At 44.5% G+C, this 15,698-nt stretch overlaps 1 protein-coding gene across 1 annotated transcript in view; it reads left to right on the top strand.

The window, feature by feature from the left end:
- RAD21L1 (RAD21 cohesin complex component like 1) overlaps positions 1-15,698 on the top strand; it is a gene marked incomplete at both ends in the record, with an annotated part of 29,926 nt that overhangs the window by 1,775 nt on the left and 12,453 nt on the right. Inside the window, 6 exons of the mRNA XM_081322437.1 lie at positions 795-894; positions 4,876-4,979; positions 5,160-5,324; positions 5,759-5,857; positions 7,354-7,476; positions 9,554-9,783. Of these exons, the coding sequence (XP_081178563.1) occupies positions 795-894; positions 4,876-4,979; positions 5,160-5,324; positions 5,759-5,857; positions 7,354-7,476; positions 9,554-9,783 (821 nt within the window). The remainder of the gene's footprint in view (positions 1-794; positions 895-4,875; positions 4,980-5,159; positions 5,325-5,758; positions 5,858-7,353; positions 7,477-9,553; positions 9,784-15,698) is intronic.

Genomic DNA, 15,698 nt, shown 5'->3' with positions numbered 1-15,698 from the left:
AATTGCACTAGTAGCAGAATATTTTTGTAATTGTATCATTATTCATTTGACAAATCAAGTAATAGAGATGATGATGATGATGATGATGATGATGATGATGATGATGATAATAATAATAATAATAATAATAATAATAATAATAATAATAATAATAATAATAATAGAAGAGTTGGAAGGGACTTTGAAGGTCTTCTAGTCGAACCCCCTTGCTCAGGCAGGAAACCCTATACCTATACCATTTCAGACAAATGGCTGTTCAGTCTCTTCTTTAAAAACCTCCACTGTTGGAACACCCACAACTTCTGGAGGCAAGCAGTTCCACTGATTAATTGTTCTCACTGGCAAGAAATTTCTCCTCAGTTCCAGGTTGCTTCTCTCCTTGATTAGTTTCCATCCGTTGCTTCTTGTCCTGCCTTCGGGCACTTTGGAGAATAGATTGACCCCCCCCCTCTCTTTGGGGCAGCCCCTGAGATATCAGAACGCTGCTATCCTGTCCCCCCTCATCCTTCTCTTTGTTAACCCAGACATACCCAATTCCAGCAACCATTCCTTATATGTTTTAGCCTCCAGGCCCCTGATCATCTTTGTTGCTCTTCTCTGCACACTATTCTGCCATCTAATTAATGTCTTCTTTTGAATAGAATAGAGCTGGAAGGGACCTTGTACTAGGTGAAGGTTTAAAAAATGTGAGTGCATTTGCTGGATGCCCTCAAATACCTGTCCATTTTTATCTTGCAGGATGTATAAAGCTACATCATCCCAGAGTTAATCTTACGTTATGCATTTTTCTTCAGGGCTTGTTGACCTTCCTAAAGGAAATTCTGAGGCAAATTATGATGCCATCACATTGCCTGAAGAGTTTCATGATTTTGACACCCAACTTCCAGACACGAAGTAAATATTTTCCTACGTTTGTTTCTTGCTAAGTACAGAACAAGTGAAAAGGGAGTGAATTCCCTCTGAAACCCCTTTTCTCACAGACGGTGAATTACTCAAAACTTTATAGTAGAAAATATGCATGCTTCTACATTGCAAGTAGTCCTCATGTTATGACCACAATTGAGCGCAAAATTTATGTTGCTAAGTGAAACATTTGTTAAGTTAGTTTTGCCCCATTTTACGACTTTACTTGCCCCAGTTGTTAAGTGAATTACTGCAGTTAAGTTAATAACATGGTTGTTAAGTGAACCTGGCTTCCCCATGGACTTTGCTTTTCGGAAGATCAGATGATCCCAGGACACTGCATCCGTCATAAATATGACATAAAAATGTACAGGTATAGTATAAGGGGTACCTTGCTGGATAGTAGTAACTGTGAGAGCGATCTTGGAGTCCTAGTGGACAATCACTTAAACAGGAGCCAGTCGTGTGCAAAAAAGCCAGCACAGTGCTAGGCTGCATTAACAAGAGGGACAGAATCAAGATCATGTGACGTGTTAATACGATTTTACAAGGCCTTGGTAAGGCCACACTTGGAATGTGGCATCCAGTTTTGGTCACCACGATGTAAAAAAGACGTTGAGACTCTAGAAAGAGTGCAGAGAAGAGCAACAAAGATGATTGGGGGACTGGAGGCTAAAACATATAACGAACGGTTGTAGGAATTGGGTATCTCTAGTTTAACGAAGAGAAGGGTGAGGGGTGACATGATAGCACTGTTCCAATATCTCAGGGGCTGCCGCAAAGAAGAGGGAGTCAAGCTATTCTCCAAAGCGCCTGAAGGCAGGACAAGAAGCAACGGATGGAAACTAGTCAAGGAGAGAAGCAACCTAGAACTAAGGAGAAACTTCCTAACAGTGAGAAGAATTAAGCAGTGGAACCACCTGCCTCCAGAAGCTGTGAATGCTCCAATTGGAAGTTTTTAAAGAAGAGACTGGACTGCCATTTGTCTGAAATGGTATAGGGTTTCCTGCCTGAGCAGGGGGTTGGACTAGAAGACCTCCAAGGTCCCTTCCAACTTTACTATTATGATTATGAACCAGTTGCTAAGCTTCTGAATTTTGATCATGTGACCATGGGGATGCTACAACTGTTGTGTGAAAAATGGTCATAAGTCCCTTTTCACAGTGCCATTGTAACTTTGAATGGTCACTGAATGATCTGTTATAAGTCAAGGATTACCTGTACATGTGGAGGAACAAAATCACAGGCCTCTTTCTCTGCTACAGGTAGTCCTTGACTTACAGTTAGTCATTTCGTGTCCATTCAAAGTTACAACAGCATTGAAAAAAGTCACTTATGACTTGTTTTTCACACTTACGATCATGGCAGCATTCCCATTGCCCTGTGATCAAAATTCAGATATTTGGCAACTGACTCATAGTTATGACCGTTGCAGTATCCTGGAGCTATGTGATCACCTTTTGGTCATCTTGTGAAGCCAGATTCACTTAACAACATTGTTACTTAACTACTGCAGTGATTCACTTAACAACTGTGGCAAGAAAGTGTGTCAAATAGGGCAAAATTCACTTCACTGTCTCAGCAACAAACATTTGGGGCTTGAATGTGATCGTATGTCAAGGGCAACCTGTACTGCTCTATAGTTCATTTCCCATTATACATTTTATTTTATTTTTTTATGACGATGAATTTGAACTACTGTCCCACTTTACATCGGGGAGGACTGTGTGGAGAGAATTTCCTCCTTTAAATTTCTACCTCTGTGAAGATCTTACCTGGAAAGTCAACACAACCCAGGTGGCCAGAAAGGCCCAACAGAGATTCGGCTTTCTTAGGGTCTTGCGGAAGAACAGGGTAGAACAACAGCTAATGACCCTCTTTTACCAGTCTATTATAGGGAGCGTCCTCTTGTACTGTATTGTGGTTTGGTATGCTGGTCTGACAGCCGCGGATAGGAAAGTATTACAGAGGGTGGTGAGCACAGCACAAGACATGGTGGGCTGTTCCCTGACACCACTGGATGACCTCACCAGGCCCCGCTGCCTTGGAAGAGTGAGGAAAATCCTCAGGGACGACTCACACCCTGGACGGTATCTCTTTACTCTCCTACCGTCGGGTAGGAGACACAGGAGTGTAGCCAGCCACACCAACAGGCTGAAAAACAGCTTCTATCCGTGGGCTGTTAGGCTTTTGAACGGGAAATAATTTTTATAAACTTTGTGCGTAATTGACTTGCGAGGCCAGTGCGTTGTGCCATTAGCTCACATGATGTAATAAGATGGAGGGTTTGTTGTCACTGTAAGTTGGGGGTGGGGGCACAAAGGGAGGCTCAGCCAATCTCAATGTACACATGGTTGTACTTTGACAATAAAGGTTCATTCATACTGTCTCTCCTTGCCTGGCAAATCCACAGTTCTGTCTAGTTATAGTTCATCTGTCACTTTAATACAGCTTTTCTCACTGCCATTTTCCATTCTGCTCCCATTTCCCTCCCTCTCAGCATCTTGAATATCAAACAACTCTATTTTCTATATAGTTATGACTTGATTGCAAGGGATCACTTCTCTGTTTTCAATCCACTTACTCAGGCTAGATTTACTATAGGTCAGAACAGCACAGAGCACTAGATTTCCTTCATGGGGATTAATTGGGTTTTCTTAAACTTTTTCATAGTCCAGAGTAATGTTTTTTACAATAACGATAGACAGATAGTCTTCGACTTACAACAGTTCATTTAGTGATCGTGTGAAGTTACAACAGCACTGGAAAAAAGTGACTTATGACCGTTTTTAACACTTATGGCTATTGAAGCATCCCCTTAAGTGATCAAAATTCAGGCACTTGGCAAGTGGCATGTACTTATGAAGGTTGCCCTGCCCCAGAGTCGTTTGATCATTTTTTGCAACCTTCTGACAAACAAGATCAATGGGGAAGCCATATTTATTTAACAACTGTGTTACTAACTTAACAGCTACAGTGATTCTCTTAACAACTATGGCAGAAAAGATGGTTAAATGGGGCAAAACTCATTTAACAAATGTCTCACTTAGCAACAGATATGTTGGGCCCAGTTTTGGCAGACGCCAAAAAAGCCAGCACAGTGCTAAGCTGCATCAACAGACGGACAGAATCAAGATCGCGTGAAGTGTTAATACCACTTTACAAGGCCTTGGTAAGGCCACACTTGGAATATGGCATCCAGTTTTGGTCACCACCATGTAGAAAAGATGTTGAGACTCTGGAAAGAGTGCAGAGAAGAGCAACAAAGATGATCAGGGGACTGGAGACTAAAACATACAAGGATCGGTTGCTGGAATTGGGTTTCTCTAGTTTAATGAAGAGAAGGATGAGGGGGGACATGATAGCAGTGTTCCAGTATCTCAGGGGCTGCCCCAAAGAAGAGGGAGTCAAGCTGTTCTCCAAAGCATCTGAAGGCAGGACAAGAAGCAACAGATGGAAACTAATCAAGGAGAGAAGCAACACAGAACTAAGGAGAAATTTTCTGACAGAACAACTAACCAGTGGAACAACCTGCCTCCAGAAGCGGTGAATGCTCCAACACTGGAAGTTTTTAAGAAGAGCCATTTGTCTGAAATGGTATAGGGTTTCCTGCCTGAGCAGGGTGTTGGATTAGATAACCTACAAGATCCCTTCCAACTTTATCATTATTATTATTAATTATGGTCATAAGTTGAGGACTACCTGTATATTGCTAGCTTTCAATTCTCGAACTATATTTTTGGGATAAAGAAAGATGAATGTAGTAACTGAAGCAGCCCTTGTTATTAAATCTGTGCTACTAAACATTTCTTAATCCTATTATGGAGTAATAAGTGAAGGGCAGTGGGAATGCAATTTAATTAGGATATATTATTGTATGGATACGTTTTCTGAATTAGGAAGTTATGGTCCAGTTATGTAGCATTTCCTAAAATCCTTTTTTCGGTTCATTTTTTTTCCCTTTTCTAATAGGGCCATTGAGGTTGCCCAACATTTTACACTGCACCAGAGCAAAACTGAGGACATCACATTGAGAGAATTTTATGGGCAGAATGTTCTCAGTGGTGGCAATTTTGGTGAGTGAGGCTGCAAGTTTTCTTTCCTCATAAATCAAAATACAAAGGGTGTGTGATTTCATTTTCAAAAGTTGCGTTCTGGGTTCAGTTTTTATAAGCAACTGATTTTAACTCTATGCAACGTATTGCATGTCTGAGATATATAAACATAGCTGAGTCATTCATATGTATTTCTCACAGATGATGAAATTGAAATTCCAAGGCACGGTAGCTTTTTCAGTGACAGTTTAATAAATAGTTCCAATAGTCACCTGGCTGATCACAGTTCTTTGAATTTAACTGGAGACAAAACTGCACTAGAGTATGATGGATTTGGAGATGAAGGAGCTGGAAGAGATATGATTGGTAAGTATGAACAAAATCCAGTCTAACTCGCTGACCAATAGATTTTCTCAGATGTGCATAAGCTACCCCAAAAGTTTAGTAAGTTTGTTATGTTCTAGTAAAGCTTTTGCATTTTTCTACATAGTCCTCGACTTACGACCACAATTGAGCCCAACATTTCTGTTGCTAAGCAAGGCAGTTGCTAAGTGAGTCGAACTCCATTTTACGTCCTTTTGCGCCATGGTTGTTAAGCAAATCACTGCAGTTGTTAACTGAATCATGTGGTCATTAAGCAAATCTGGCTTCCCCCATTGACTTTGCTTGTCAGAATCCGGCTGGGAAAGTCTTAAATGTTAATCCCATGATGGTTGTAAGTCTAGGACTACCTGTATAAAATACGTAATTATGTACATAAAAATAGTTTTTATTTTATGTACTATAATTATTTTCTGAAGATGATGTTCTTGGAACTGACCAGAGTGGCCTCCTTGCAATATTTGACATGGAAGAGGAACTTCCTTTACCCAATAAAGATCCAGCTGATAACAGAAAAGGTAAGTTTTGTAGCTGTTTTACTTTAAACTGTTTTACTAGTGTGAATAATGCTTCTAGAAATTAAACTTCTAGGCAGATAACTGAATTAGTTTGTATCTGCAAATGCAGCGCTGTAGTTTATTGTATTTTAATGTTAAGTGTGTTTATTATGGCATTAGCTCTCATAGAATCAGCTTGTTTGTATGTGTAAGTTGTTATTTTTACTTATAAATTACTATGAGGAAAAAATAAACTTGATAGTAAATAAGATTAGAATAAGTGAAAAGCAAAAAAAAAAAGCCTAACTTTCTCTGGCAATTTCTGTATAACATTTTTTTTCTTAGCAATAAGAAAATTAGCTATTCGTATCAACAATAATTAAGTAAAGCACGACCATCATAAAACCATAAATAAAGTTAAAGACTTTAATTCAGCCCTGAATAGATGCAGTGATATTTCTTGATTGGCTCTAATTCAACAGATGCATGCAAGGTTGTTGTTGTTTTTTTCTTAAAAGTTCCTTTGAGTTTCTTCAGTGAAAAAAACTAGTACAAAATTGTCGAATTTATTAGCAAAAGATTTGCTTCTACTGTAAGCCTCTTTTCCATCCTAAGGCTTTAAAATTGATTTGCAATAAAACAGATGAAATCCAGAATCAAAACACAGAGCAACAGGATGTCTGAAAAACATAAGGCAGCAATATTTTAATAATACTGAAGCCAACTTAAATCACTCAGGTTTGAAGACTCAACATTTGTATGTGAAGTGACACAAATTTCCACAGGGATCTCCACAGCATGGCCACTGCTGTGAAAAAGGACACGCTCTTAGCCACACGGCCATAAGAAAATTATTGTGCATGGCCCAGAATCATTTCTTGTGAGAGAAGAGAGAGAAAAAGAGAGACAGAGGAGAGGAAAAAAATGATAGAGATGGGAGAGAGAAAATGAGATAGACAGACAGAAAACATGATTGACAGACAGAACAAAAAAAGATAATAGACAGACAGACAGATAGAAATGAATTCATTGATGATAGATAGATAGATAGATAGATAGATAGATAGATAGATAGATAGATAGATAGATAGATAGATAAAAATTAATTCATAGATTGATGTTGATAGCTAGATGATAGCTAGTGATAGATAGATAGATAGATAGATAGATAGATAGATAGATAGATAGATAGATAGATAGATATGAATTCATAGATTAGATAGATAGGTAGGTAGGTAGATAGGCAAAATGATTGACAAAACAAAAAAATCAGTAGGTGATAGATATAGATGATGATGAAGAAGAAGATAGAGAGAGACAAGAAAAAAAATGATAGGTATAATTGATTCCATTCTTTTAGTCTTAAATCAAGAAAATATCTCTGCAAGACATTTAGGTTATTACGTCCCGAACAAGCTAAACCTGAAAGTGAGCTCCATTGAATTTTCTTGCTGAACAGAAATTGGACTCAGTGACCTGAATCATACTCCTAACTCTGTGCTTGTCTGAATCAGCAGGACCTACTTTTGATCTGGACCAGGCTGCATCGAAACATGAAACACGAAATCACCAACTTAATGAAACAACATTGTTGTGCAATGAGGAAGATGGCTTTGTTCTTTATCCTATTGTTGATTCAGGTTAGAATTATTTCTTTCTGTCTTGAAGAAAAATGCAATATAGAAGTGATGACAAATCCAGAAAAGCATTTCACTGTAGAAGTGGTCACCTCTTAGTCTTCCTCATTTTCTAAAAAGGATTGTCCTTACATTACATTCATTCATTCGTTTATTTATTCACAGCATTTGCCTGCTGCCTAAAACCAAATTCTATGCAGCTTACAGAACTTACATACAAAACACAGGTCAAAATAAAATATAATGAATTACAATAATAAATCTAAATTCTAATTCTCCAGTTTTCAGCTCTTAAAGGAAGCCAGCTGAAGAACACGAGACTTACTGGAAATACGCATATCAGAACCGTGAAAACCTGAAATGGTATAGGGGTTGCTGCCTGAGCAGGGGGTTGGACTAGAAGGCCTCCAAGGTCCCTTCCAACTCTGTTATTCTATTCTGTTCTGTTCTAACAGAGATTGTCCCTCCTTCACCAACCCTAACCGTAACCCCTTATACCAAAGAGAAATAAAGCCGAGCAATCTTGAGTTTCTTTCCTACTCGCTCTTCTCTTTAAGAGCTAAGTTGGTGTTTATGTAATGGCTGTTGAATTCCTCCTACAGGAATTCATCTACAGTTACTCCTCAACTTATGACCACAATTTAGCCCAAACTTTTCCTTGCTACGCAAGGCAATTGTTAAGTGAGTTTTGCCTTATTTTATGACCTTTCTTGCCACGAATGTTGCATGAATCGCTGCAGTTGTTAAGCGGCTGTTCAGTGAATCTGGTTTCCCCATTGACTTGGCTGGGCAGAAGGTTGCAAAAGGGGATCGCCCGATGCAACCGTCATAAATATGAGCCAGTTGCCAAGCAGGTGAATGTTGATCACATGACCGTGGGGATGCCGCAATAGTCGTCTCAAAAACGGTCATATATCGCTCTTTTCACTGCCGTTGTCACTTTGAATGGTCACTAAACGAATCATTGTAAGTACATACTCCTCTACACTGATTTCAATGGTACCATCTGAACTGCAGTGATTCACTTAACAGCTGTGGCAAGATGGGGGCAAAACTCACTTAACTATCTCACTTAGAAACAAATTTCAGTCTCACTGGCGGTCATACGTCAAGGACTACCTGTAGTTATCCAGTTTTGTTGGATTCTGAGGGGTAAGTCAACACCTTTTCTCTAGGTCAAGGTGTGTCAAACTCGCAACGTCACGTGACGTGTCATGTCGCAACTTTTTTGCCTTTGCCAGCAATGGGGTGGGTGCGGTTTCGCTATGGTGCATCCGGCCCGCAGTTTGACACCCCTGGTCTAGCTTGAGCACAGTTTGGATCCAGTTCCTCATCCCCTTCCTGGCTGCTTTAATCTATAAGTAGCAGGGGATTGTGTTCACTTCCTCAGGATCCACCACCTTAAAAGCCACTTGGATAACATAACCACAAGACTCTCACCTGATCAATTTATATTTATCGTATTATAATCAATGCTGCATTAACGTGGAGAATTCTCTATTCTTCCTGTTCGCTACTTCGTCGCTAATAGAAGACATATAAAAGACCGGTTAATAATTTGCTAATAGATTTGCTAGTAGTTTAAAAAATTTTGGGAGGACCTGTTCCGCAAGGGATGGGAACTAATGTAGTAATGTTTTTTGTTGTTGTTTTGTGTGTGTGTGTGTGGGGGGGGGTTCTTTGTCTTTTGGGTTGTTTGTTTGTGGGGGGTTTTAGTGTGTTTTTTTTAGTTTTGTATTTTAACCTTGTCCTGAACAAAAAATATATGTATGTATGTATATGTATATAAAAACCAAAGAGGAAAGTTCTTTGCAATACTGATATTTTATTAGCCCTGCAAACATAACTATGGATTATTAGGATGTGATTCAGTGGTGGGATTCAGCCGGTTTGCACCAGTTCGGCAGAACCGGGAGCTAATTTTTTGTTGCCCAGGCCCAGAACAGACTTCCGGAAGCGGCATCCACACAGAGAACCGGTGGTTTACCTATTGGAATCCCACCGCTGACGTGATTATTACCTGCTTAGCACTCCCTGGTTGGTGTGTAACATGTCACTTGTGAATGTGTCTTGCATCTAGCTCTCCTAAAGAAACAAAGAAGTAAAAGGAAAAGGAAGTTACTTGTTGACGCAGTGAAGCAGCTCAGCAAAGCTACCATGCAAAAGCAGCTTACAAATTACAAGGATACGCTAACGGCCTTGCATATTGCACCTCCGACAAGGAAGCTGATGATTTTACAAGAGTTGGGTAGTGTAGACAAACTCCTGACCAGACCCACCCAACCTTTCTTTAGTGAAGATCTCCAGAGGGTAACAATTTACGGCTTCATAATGCTATTTTCATATATTGCTATATAACACAAACTAAGCACGTGTATGTTCTGTACCAGCCTACTACCGGCCCTGCAGAAAAGGCAGGGACAACCCCTTTACAAAAAGGCAAGAGGCTGGAACTAAGCCTGCCAAATTTATTGACACAAAACAGAGCAAAACCAAAACACGAACCATGAAACAGGAGCTATTCAAACGGTTGCCTTCAGCAAACCAGCCCTCCCACACATTCCCCTTTTTTTTTTTTTTTTTTTTTTTTTTTTTTTTTTTTTTTTAATAACATTTATATACCGCCCTTCTCCCTGAGGACTCAGGGCGGTTCACAGGGCAGAATAAAATAGCGAATACAAACATTAAAATAAGATTAAACAAATTGCCCTAGTTAAAAACAATATAAATACAACACTAAAAACCCCCAGAAAAGTTAAAAAACGAAAAATAAAATAACCCCAACACTCCCCCTCAGGCTAGGCCGGCTTGTACAAACAGAAATGTCTTGAGATCGCGACGAAAGGAGCGAAGATCGGGCGCCATCCGGAGCTCAACCGGTAGCTGATTCCACAGCTCCGGAGCGCCCACAGAGAAGGATCTCCCCCTGGGGGCCACCAATCGGCATTCTCTGATCGGTGGCACCCTGAGGAGGCCCTCTCTGTGGGAACGCACAGGGCGCAGGGAGCTTGATGCCGGCAGCAGATGTTCCCTGAGGTACTCCGGCCCCATGCCATGGAGTGCTTTAAATACCGTTACCAGTACCTTGAATCTCACCCGGAAGACAACTGGCAACCAATGCAGCTCACGGAGCAGAGGCGTAACGTGGGAGTATCGGGAGGCTCCCAACACCACTCTCGCGGCTGCATTCTGTACCAGTTGGAGCTTCCGAGTAGTCCTCAAGGGCAGCCCCATGTAGAGAGCGTTGCAGTAGTCCAGACGAGAGGACACGAGCGCATGAGTGACCGTGCATAAATCGTCCCGGCTAAGATAGGGCCGCAACTGACGCACCAGGCGAACCTGTGCGAAGGCCCCCCTAGTCACGGCTCCTATATGGTCTTCCAAAGTGAGCCGTGAATCTAGGAGGACCCCCAAGTTGCGAGCCCTATCTACGGGGGGTAATAGTTCACCCCCCATAACTAGAGGTGGAATGTCCGAATAAACCCGGGACGAAGGTATGCAAAGCCACTCAGTCTTGTCGGGGTTGAGTTGGAGTCTGTTCCTCCCCATCCAGACCCGAACCGCCTCCAGGCAACGGGACATCACGTTGAGGGCATCACTGGGGTGGTTTGGGGTCGAAAAGAAAAGTTGGGTATCATCAGCGTACTGATGATACCCAACTCCAAAGCCACGAATGATCTCACCCAGCGGCTTCATGTAGATGTTGAACAGGAGAGGCGAGAGGACCGACCCCTGAGGAACTCCACAAATGAGAGACCTCGCGGTCGACCTCTGCCCCCCTGCCAACACCGACTGCGAACGTCCCAAGAGATAGGAGGAGAACCACTGTAAAACTGTGCCTCCCACTCCCAATCCCCTGAGACGCCGCAGCAAGATACCATGGTCGATGGTATCGAAAGCCGCCGAGAGGTCTAATAGGACTAGGACAGAGGAATGCCCCCTGTCCCGAGCCCTCCAGAGATCATTCACCAGCGCGACCAATGCCGTCTCCGTGCTGTACCCGGGCCTGAAACCCGATTGGTACGGGTCTAGATAATCCGCTTCATCCAGGACCAAAGGGAGCTGATGCGCCACCACACTCTCAACAACCTTCGCAAGAAAGCGGAGGTTGGAGACAGGACGAAAGTTGTTCAATACAGCCGGGTCCAGGACAGGCTTCTTGAGGAGAGGCCTCACCACCGCCTCCTTCAAGACGGCGGGGAAGATACCCTCACTCAAAGAGGCCGATATAACTGCCTGGAACCAGCTGCGTGTCCTCTCCCGGGCTGCATAAACCAGCCAGGAAGGGCACGGGTCCAGTAAACATGTGGTGGCGCTCAGCCTCCCCATGATCCTGTCCACTTCCTCCGGAGTTACAGAATCAAACTCCTCCCAGATGGTATCGACAAGACCACCCGTGTCCTGATCGTCAGACTCTGCCCAGTCAGAGTCCAAACCGGTCCGAATCCGAGCGATTTTGTCCGACAGATGTTGGTTAAACTCCTCGGCACGTCCCTGCAAGGGATCCTCCCTCACCTCCTGATTTAGGAGGGAGCGAGTCACCCTAAACAGGGCGGCCGGGCGATTATCTGCGGACGCAATAAGGGTGGCGAAGTGGTTAGACCTCGCCTCCCTAATTGCAGCGAGATAAGACCTAATATAGGCTCTTAGTCGCAATCGGTCGGGTTCAGATCGGGTGGACCTCCAACCGCTCTCTAGGCCCCGTCTCCGACGCTTCATCTCCCGGAGCTCCGCAGAAAACCATGGAGCCCGACGGGATCTGCACCGGGTCAGGGGCCGCAAGGGTACAACTCGGTCAAGGGCCTCAGTGGCCGTCCTTTCCCAGGCCTCCACTAGGGTCTCGGCCGAGCTGTGAGTGAGGGAGGCAGGTGGGGACCCCAGCGCCGCCTGGAACCTTTGGGGATCCATTAAGCGTCTGGGGCGGTACCATTTGAGTGGTTCCAAACACCCACGGCGGGGGGTGGCAAAACGGAAGACCAGCCGCAGGAGATGATGATCGGTCCATGACAGGGGCATAATAATTGGAGAGCCCCCACCAAGATCATCTAACCACCGTCCAGACAAGAAAACAAGGTCAAGGGTGTGGCCTCCTTCATGAGTCGGTCCCGTAATTACTTGCGTCAGGTCCATGGCCGCCATGGAAGCCATGAACTCCCGAGCTAACTCAGATGATCCTCCCAGCGATGGTAGGTTGAAGTCCCCCAAAACTATAAGTTTCGGGAACTCAACCACCAGCCCCGAGAGGACATCAAGCAGCTCAGGCAGGGCTGCTGCTGCGTGACTAGGCGAAAGGTACACCAGCAGCAAGCCCAACTGCGCACCAGGGCCGCATCTCAAAAAGAGAGACTCACACCCGACTGTCTGGGGAACGGTGGCCTCCCGCGGACACAAGGTCTCCCTCACAACAACAGCCACTCCCCCACCCCTACCCTGAGCCCGAGGCCGGTGCAGCACCCGGAAACCTGGTGGGCAAAGATCAACCAGAGGAACACCGCCCTCTGGGCCCAACCAGGTCTCCGAGATGCAAGCCAGGTCAGCCTGCTCACCCTCGACCAAGTCTCGAACGAGAGGAGCCTTATTAACGACCGACCTGGCATTCAAATACACCAGCCGGAGCTCAGGAGGCTGCACATCCTCACTCCCGGGACCTCGGGGCGGAACCAGAGGGTCGGAGTGCCTCACCGCTTGTAAGCAGCGGAGAGGCCTTCCCTGAGACCGATACGGCCCTCTGTTCCTACACCTGCTGCCATTCCCTATCGTCGTGGGAATAGGCAATCCCACGACTGGCCCTGGAGCCCCAGAAGCAGCCAACCCCCGCTCCTCCCCATCGCGATCAGCCTCAGCACTAGCCTGAACAACGGTAGATGGACTGCCCCCCTCGTCCAAACAACCAAGAAAAGAACCCTCCCTCCTCCCTAACCCCCAAAAAAATTTTGACAAAAAACAAATCAAAGACCTCCTGTTGGGTCTACGTCGGAGGTCCGTAACCGTGCCCGGCCATCTCTCAGGATCCCAATAAATGGGACCTTCCTCGAGATTATACTCGGCCGGAAAGGCGGGCCGCCTCCAGGAGGGGGGAGCACCCCTGAGGGCGAGCAAGTCTGTAGAGGAGTACCTCAAACAAGGCATAAAGCAGTCCAGATATAGGCAGTCCATAATCAATTGATTTAAGGAGGAACCAAACAGAGAGCAAGTAGATGTCCCGAGCCTCCACCCAGCCACTGCCACTCAGCTGGGTGTCCCCCAAGATAGGCCAACCACCGCCCTCTCACGACAGTTGGAAAGCCTATACCAGGGGGGAATAGTCCGAAATATCCATCCTGGGTACAGCATGTCCCCTAGAGCTCTCACCTCTAGGGGCAGCAGATGTAAGTTCAGGCCACCCTCTCACTGTGGCCAGTACCCAGGGAACTCTGAATCCTTTGGGGCCGATATGTGAATGGCAATAGAGAACAGTCCAAGGCAGGGATAAAATAATATAGTACATCATCAAAGTCTGAACTACTAGGTGGCCAAATCCTCCGCTGCTCTGTCCTTCGAAAAAGTTTATCATGGCCAATTCTGCAGTCATTGGGGTCTTCCAAGTTATCTAATTCTTTTAGGTCCACAAATCCAATGGCACCAACCAGAGTCACAACTGGTGTCACGGGAAACATAAATCTTTCAAGGGACCACTGGGCTCCACTGGGATAAACAGTTCAAGGCGTGGCTTCTCTCTGCCTCCTTCCGAGGTGCCCCATTGCCTTCCTCTGTTTACTCCTGATTGACTGCCTCCTGCATCGGGCATCCTTGAACAGGGCCAGCTGTGGGTCATCTTCATCCACCCTGTCAGGCTCACACAGCTGGGTCTGCGTAGTAACCAGATGGGAGGGGCCTGGCTGAGGGCTCTGCGCAGCCTCAGAACTGTCCTCTGCAGGCTCTCCAAACCCCTCCTCCTCCTCCTCCTCTGAATCATCCGACCCAACTGCCGAACCCACAGGCTGACCCTGAATCACAACAGTGTGAGCCTTCCCCATCCTAGATGGTTTCATAGATTTAAATGTTGGGTGAAGGGCAGGTGAAGACCAAGTGAAGAGTTTCTCATAATGGTGGCTGTGTTTGCTACTTTGGGTGAGCGGGGAGTTCTTTTGTGCCTTCAACACAGTTTTTGACTCCTGGTGGATGCTTGGACTAGTTCCTGCAGGGTTTTTTTGGAAAAGTTTTTTAAAAATAGTTTGCCATTGCCTCCTTCCTAGGGCGGAGAGAAAGGGACTGGAGCAAGATCACCCAGCTGGCTTTATGTCTAAGGCAGGACTAGAACTCGGTCACCCAGTTTTTAGCCTGATGCCTTAAGTCACGGTTGTCAAAATTGCGACGTCACGTGATGTGTTGCGACGTATCGTGACTTTTTTCCCATTGCCAGCAATGGGTTGGGCACGGTTTTGCGTGATGCATCTGGCCCGCGGGCCGGCAGTTTGACACCCCTCCCTTAACTGCTACATCAAACTCTTCAGTTACAGGGCGTCAACATTAAAAGTGAATTCTTAAGGGCTACTTACAGGATTTCCTGGGCATTTAATTAGATACTGTGGAAAAATGACGCAGGCCTTTAATCTTTTACGCCGCCATTTTAATGTCCTTGAAGTACTGCCAAATATTGGGCCTCTGCTAAGAAATGGATGTCTAATTCAGAGGCCTCCAAACATGGCAATTTTAAGACTTGTGGACTTCAAGTCCCAGAATTCCCCAACCAGTTGAAATCTGCACGTTGGGAGACCCCGATGTAATTGATGAATACTAACAGTGGCAGTTAGTGTTTAATGATCAGGACTGGTGATTGTCCTTTGCTGGGAGAGCAGTTAAAGCCTCACAACATGTGAATACATCAGTAAATGTAAACATGAAATATCCAACCATCTGACCCCTCCATCGTAATTCAGGTAGGTCAGGGGTCTTCAAACTTGGCCCTTTTATGACTTGTGGACTTCAACTCCCAGAATGCCTGGCTGAGGAATTCTGGAAGTTGAAGTCCACAAGTCATAGAAGGGCCAAGTTTGAAGACCCTTGAGGTAGGTGGTCTATGTTTCAGACTTTCTTCCTGGTTTAACTTCATATATATCAAATATGTCTGTTATATATATATATATCCTGCCTTCAGGGGTTCAAGGCAGTATAGGGTACTCTGTGCAATTAAAATATAGGTAGTCCTCAACTTACAACCAAAATTGAGTCCAAAATTTCTGCTG

This window comes from Vipera berus (assembly GCF_964194415.1).
Source record: "Vipera berus genome assembly, chromosome: 3".
NCBI classification, from domain to species: Eukaryota; Metazoa; Chordata; class Lepidosauria; order Squamata; family Viperidae; genus Vipera; species Vipera berus.
The sequence above is the reverse complement of the archived record's forward strand: the minus strand, read 5'-3'. Positions and strand labels throughout refer to the sequence as shown.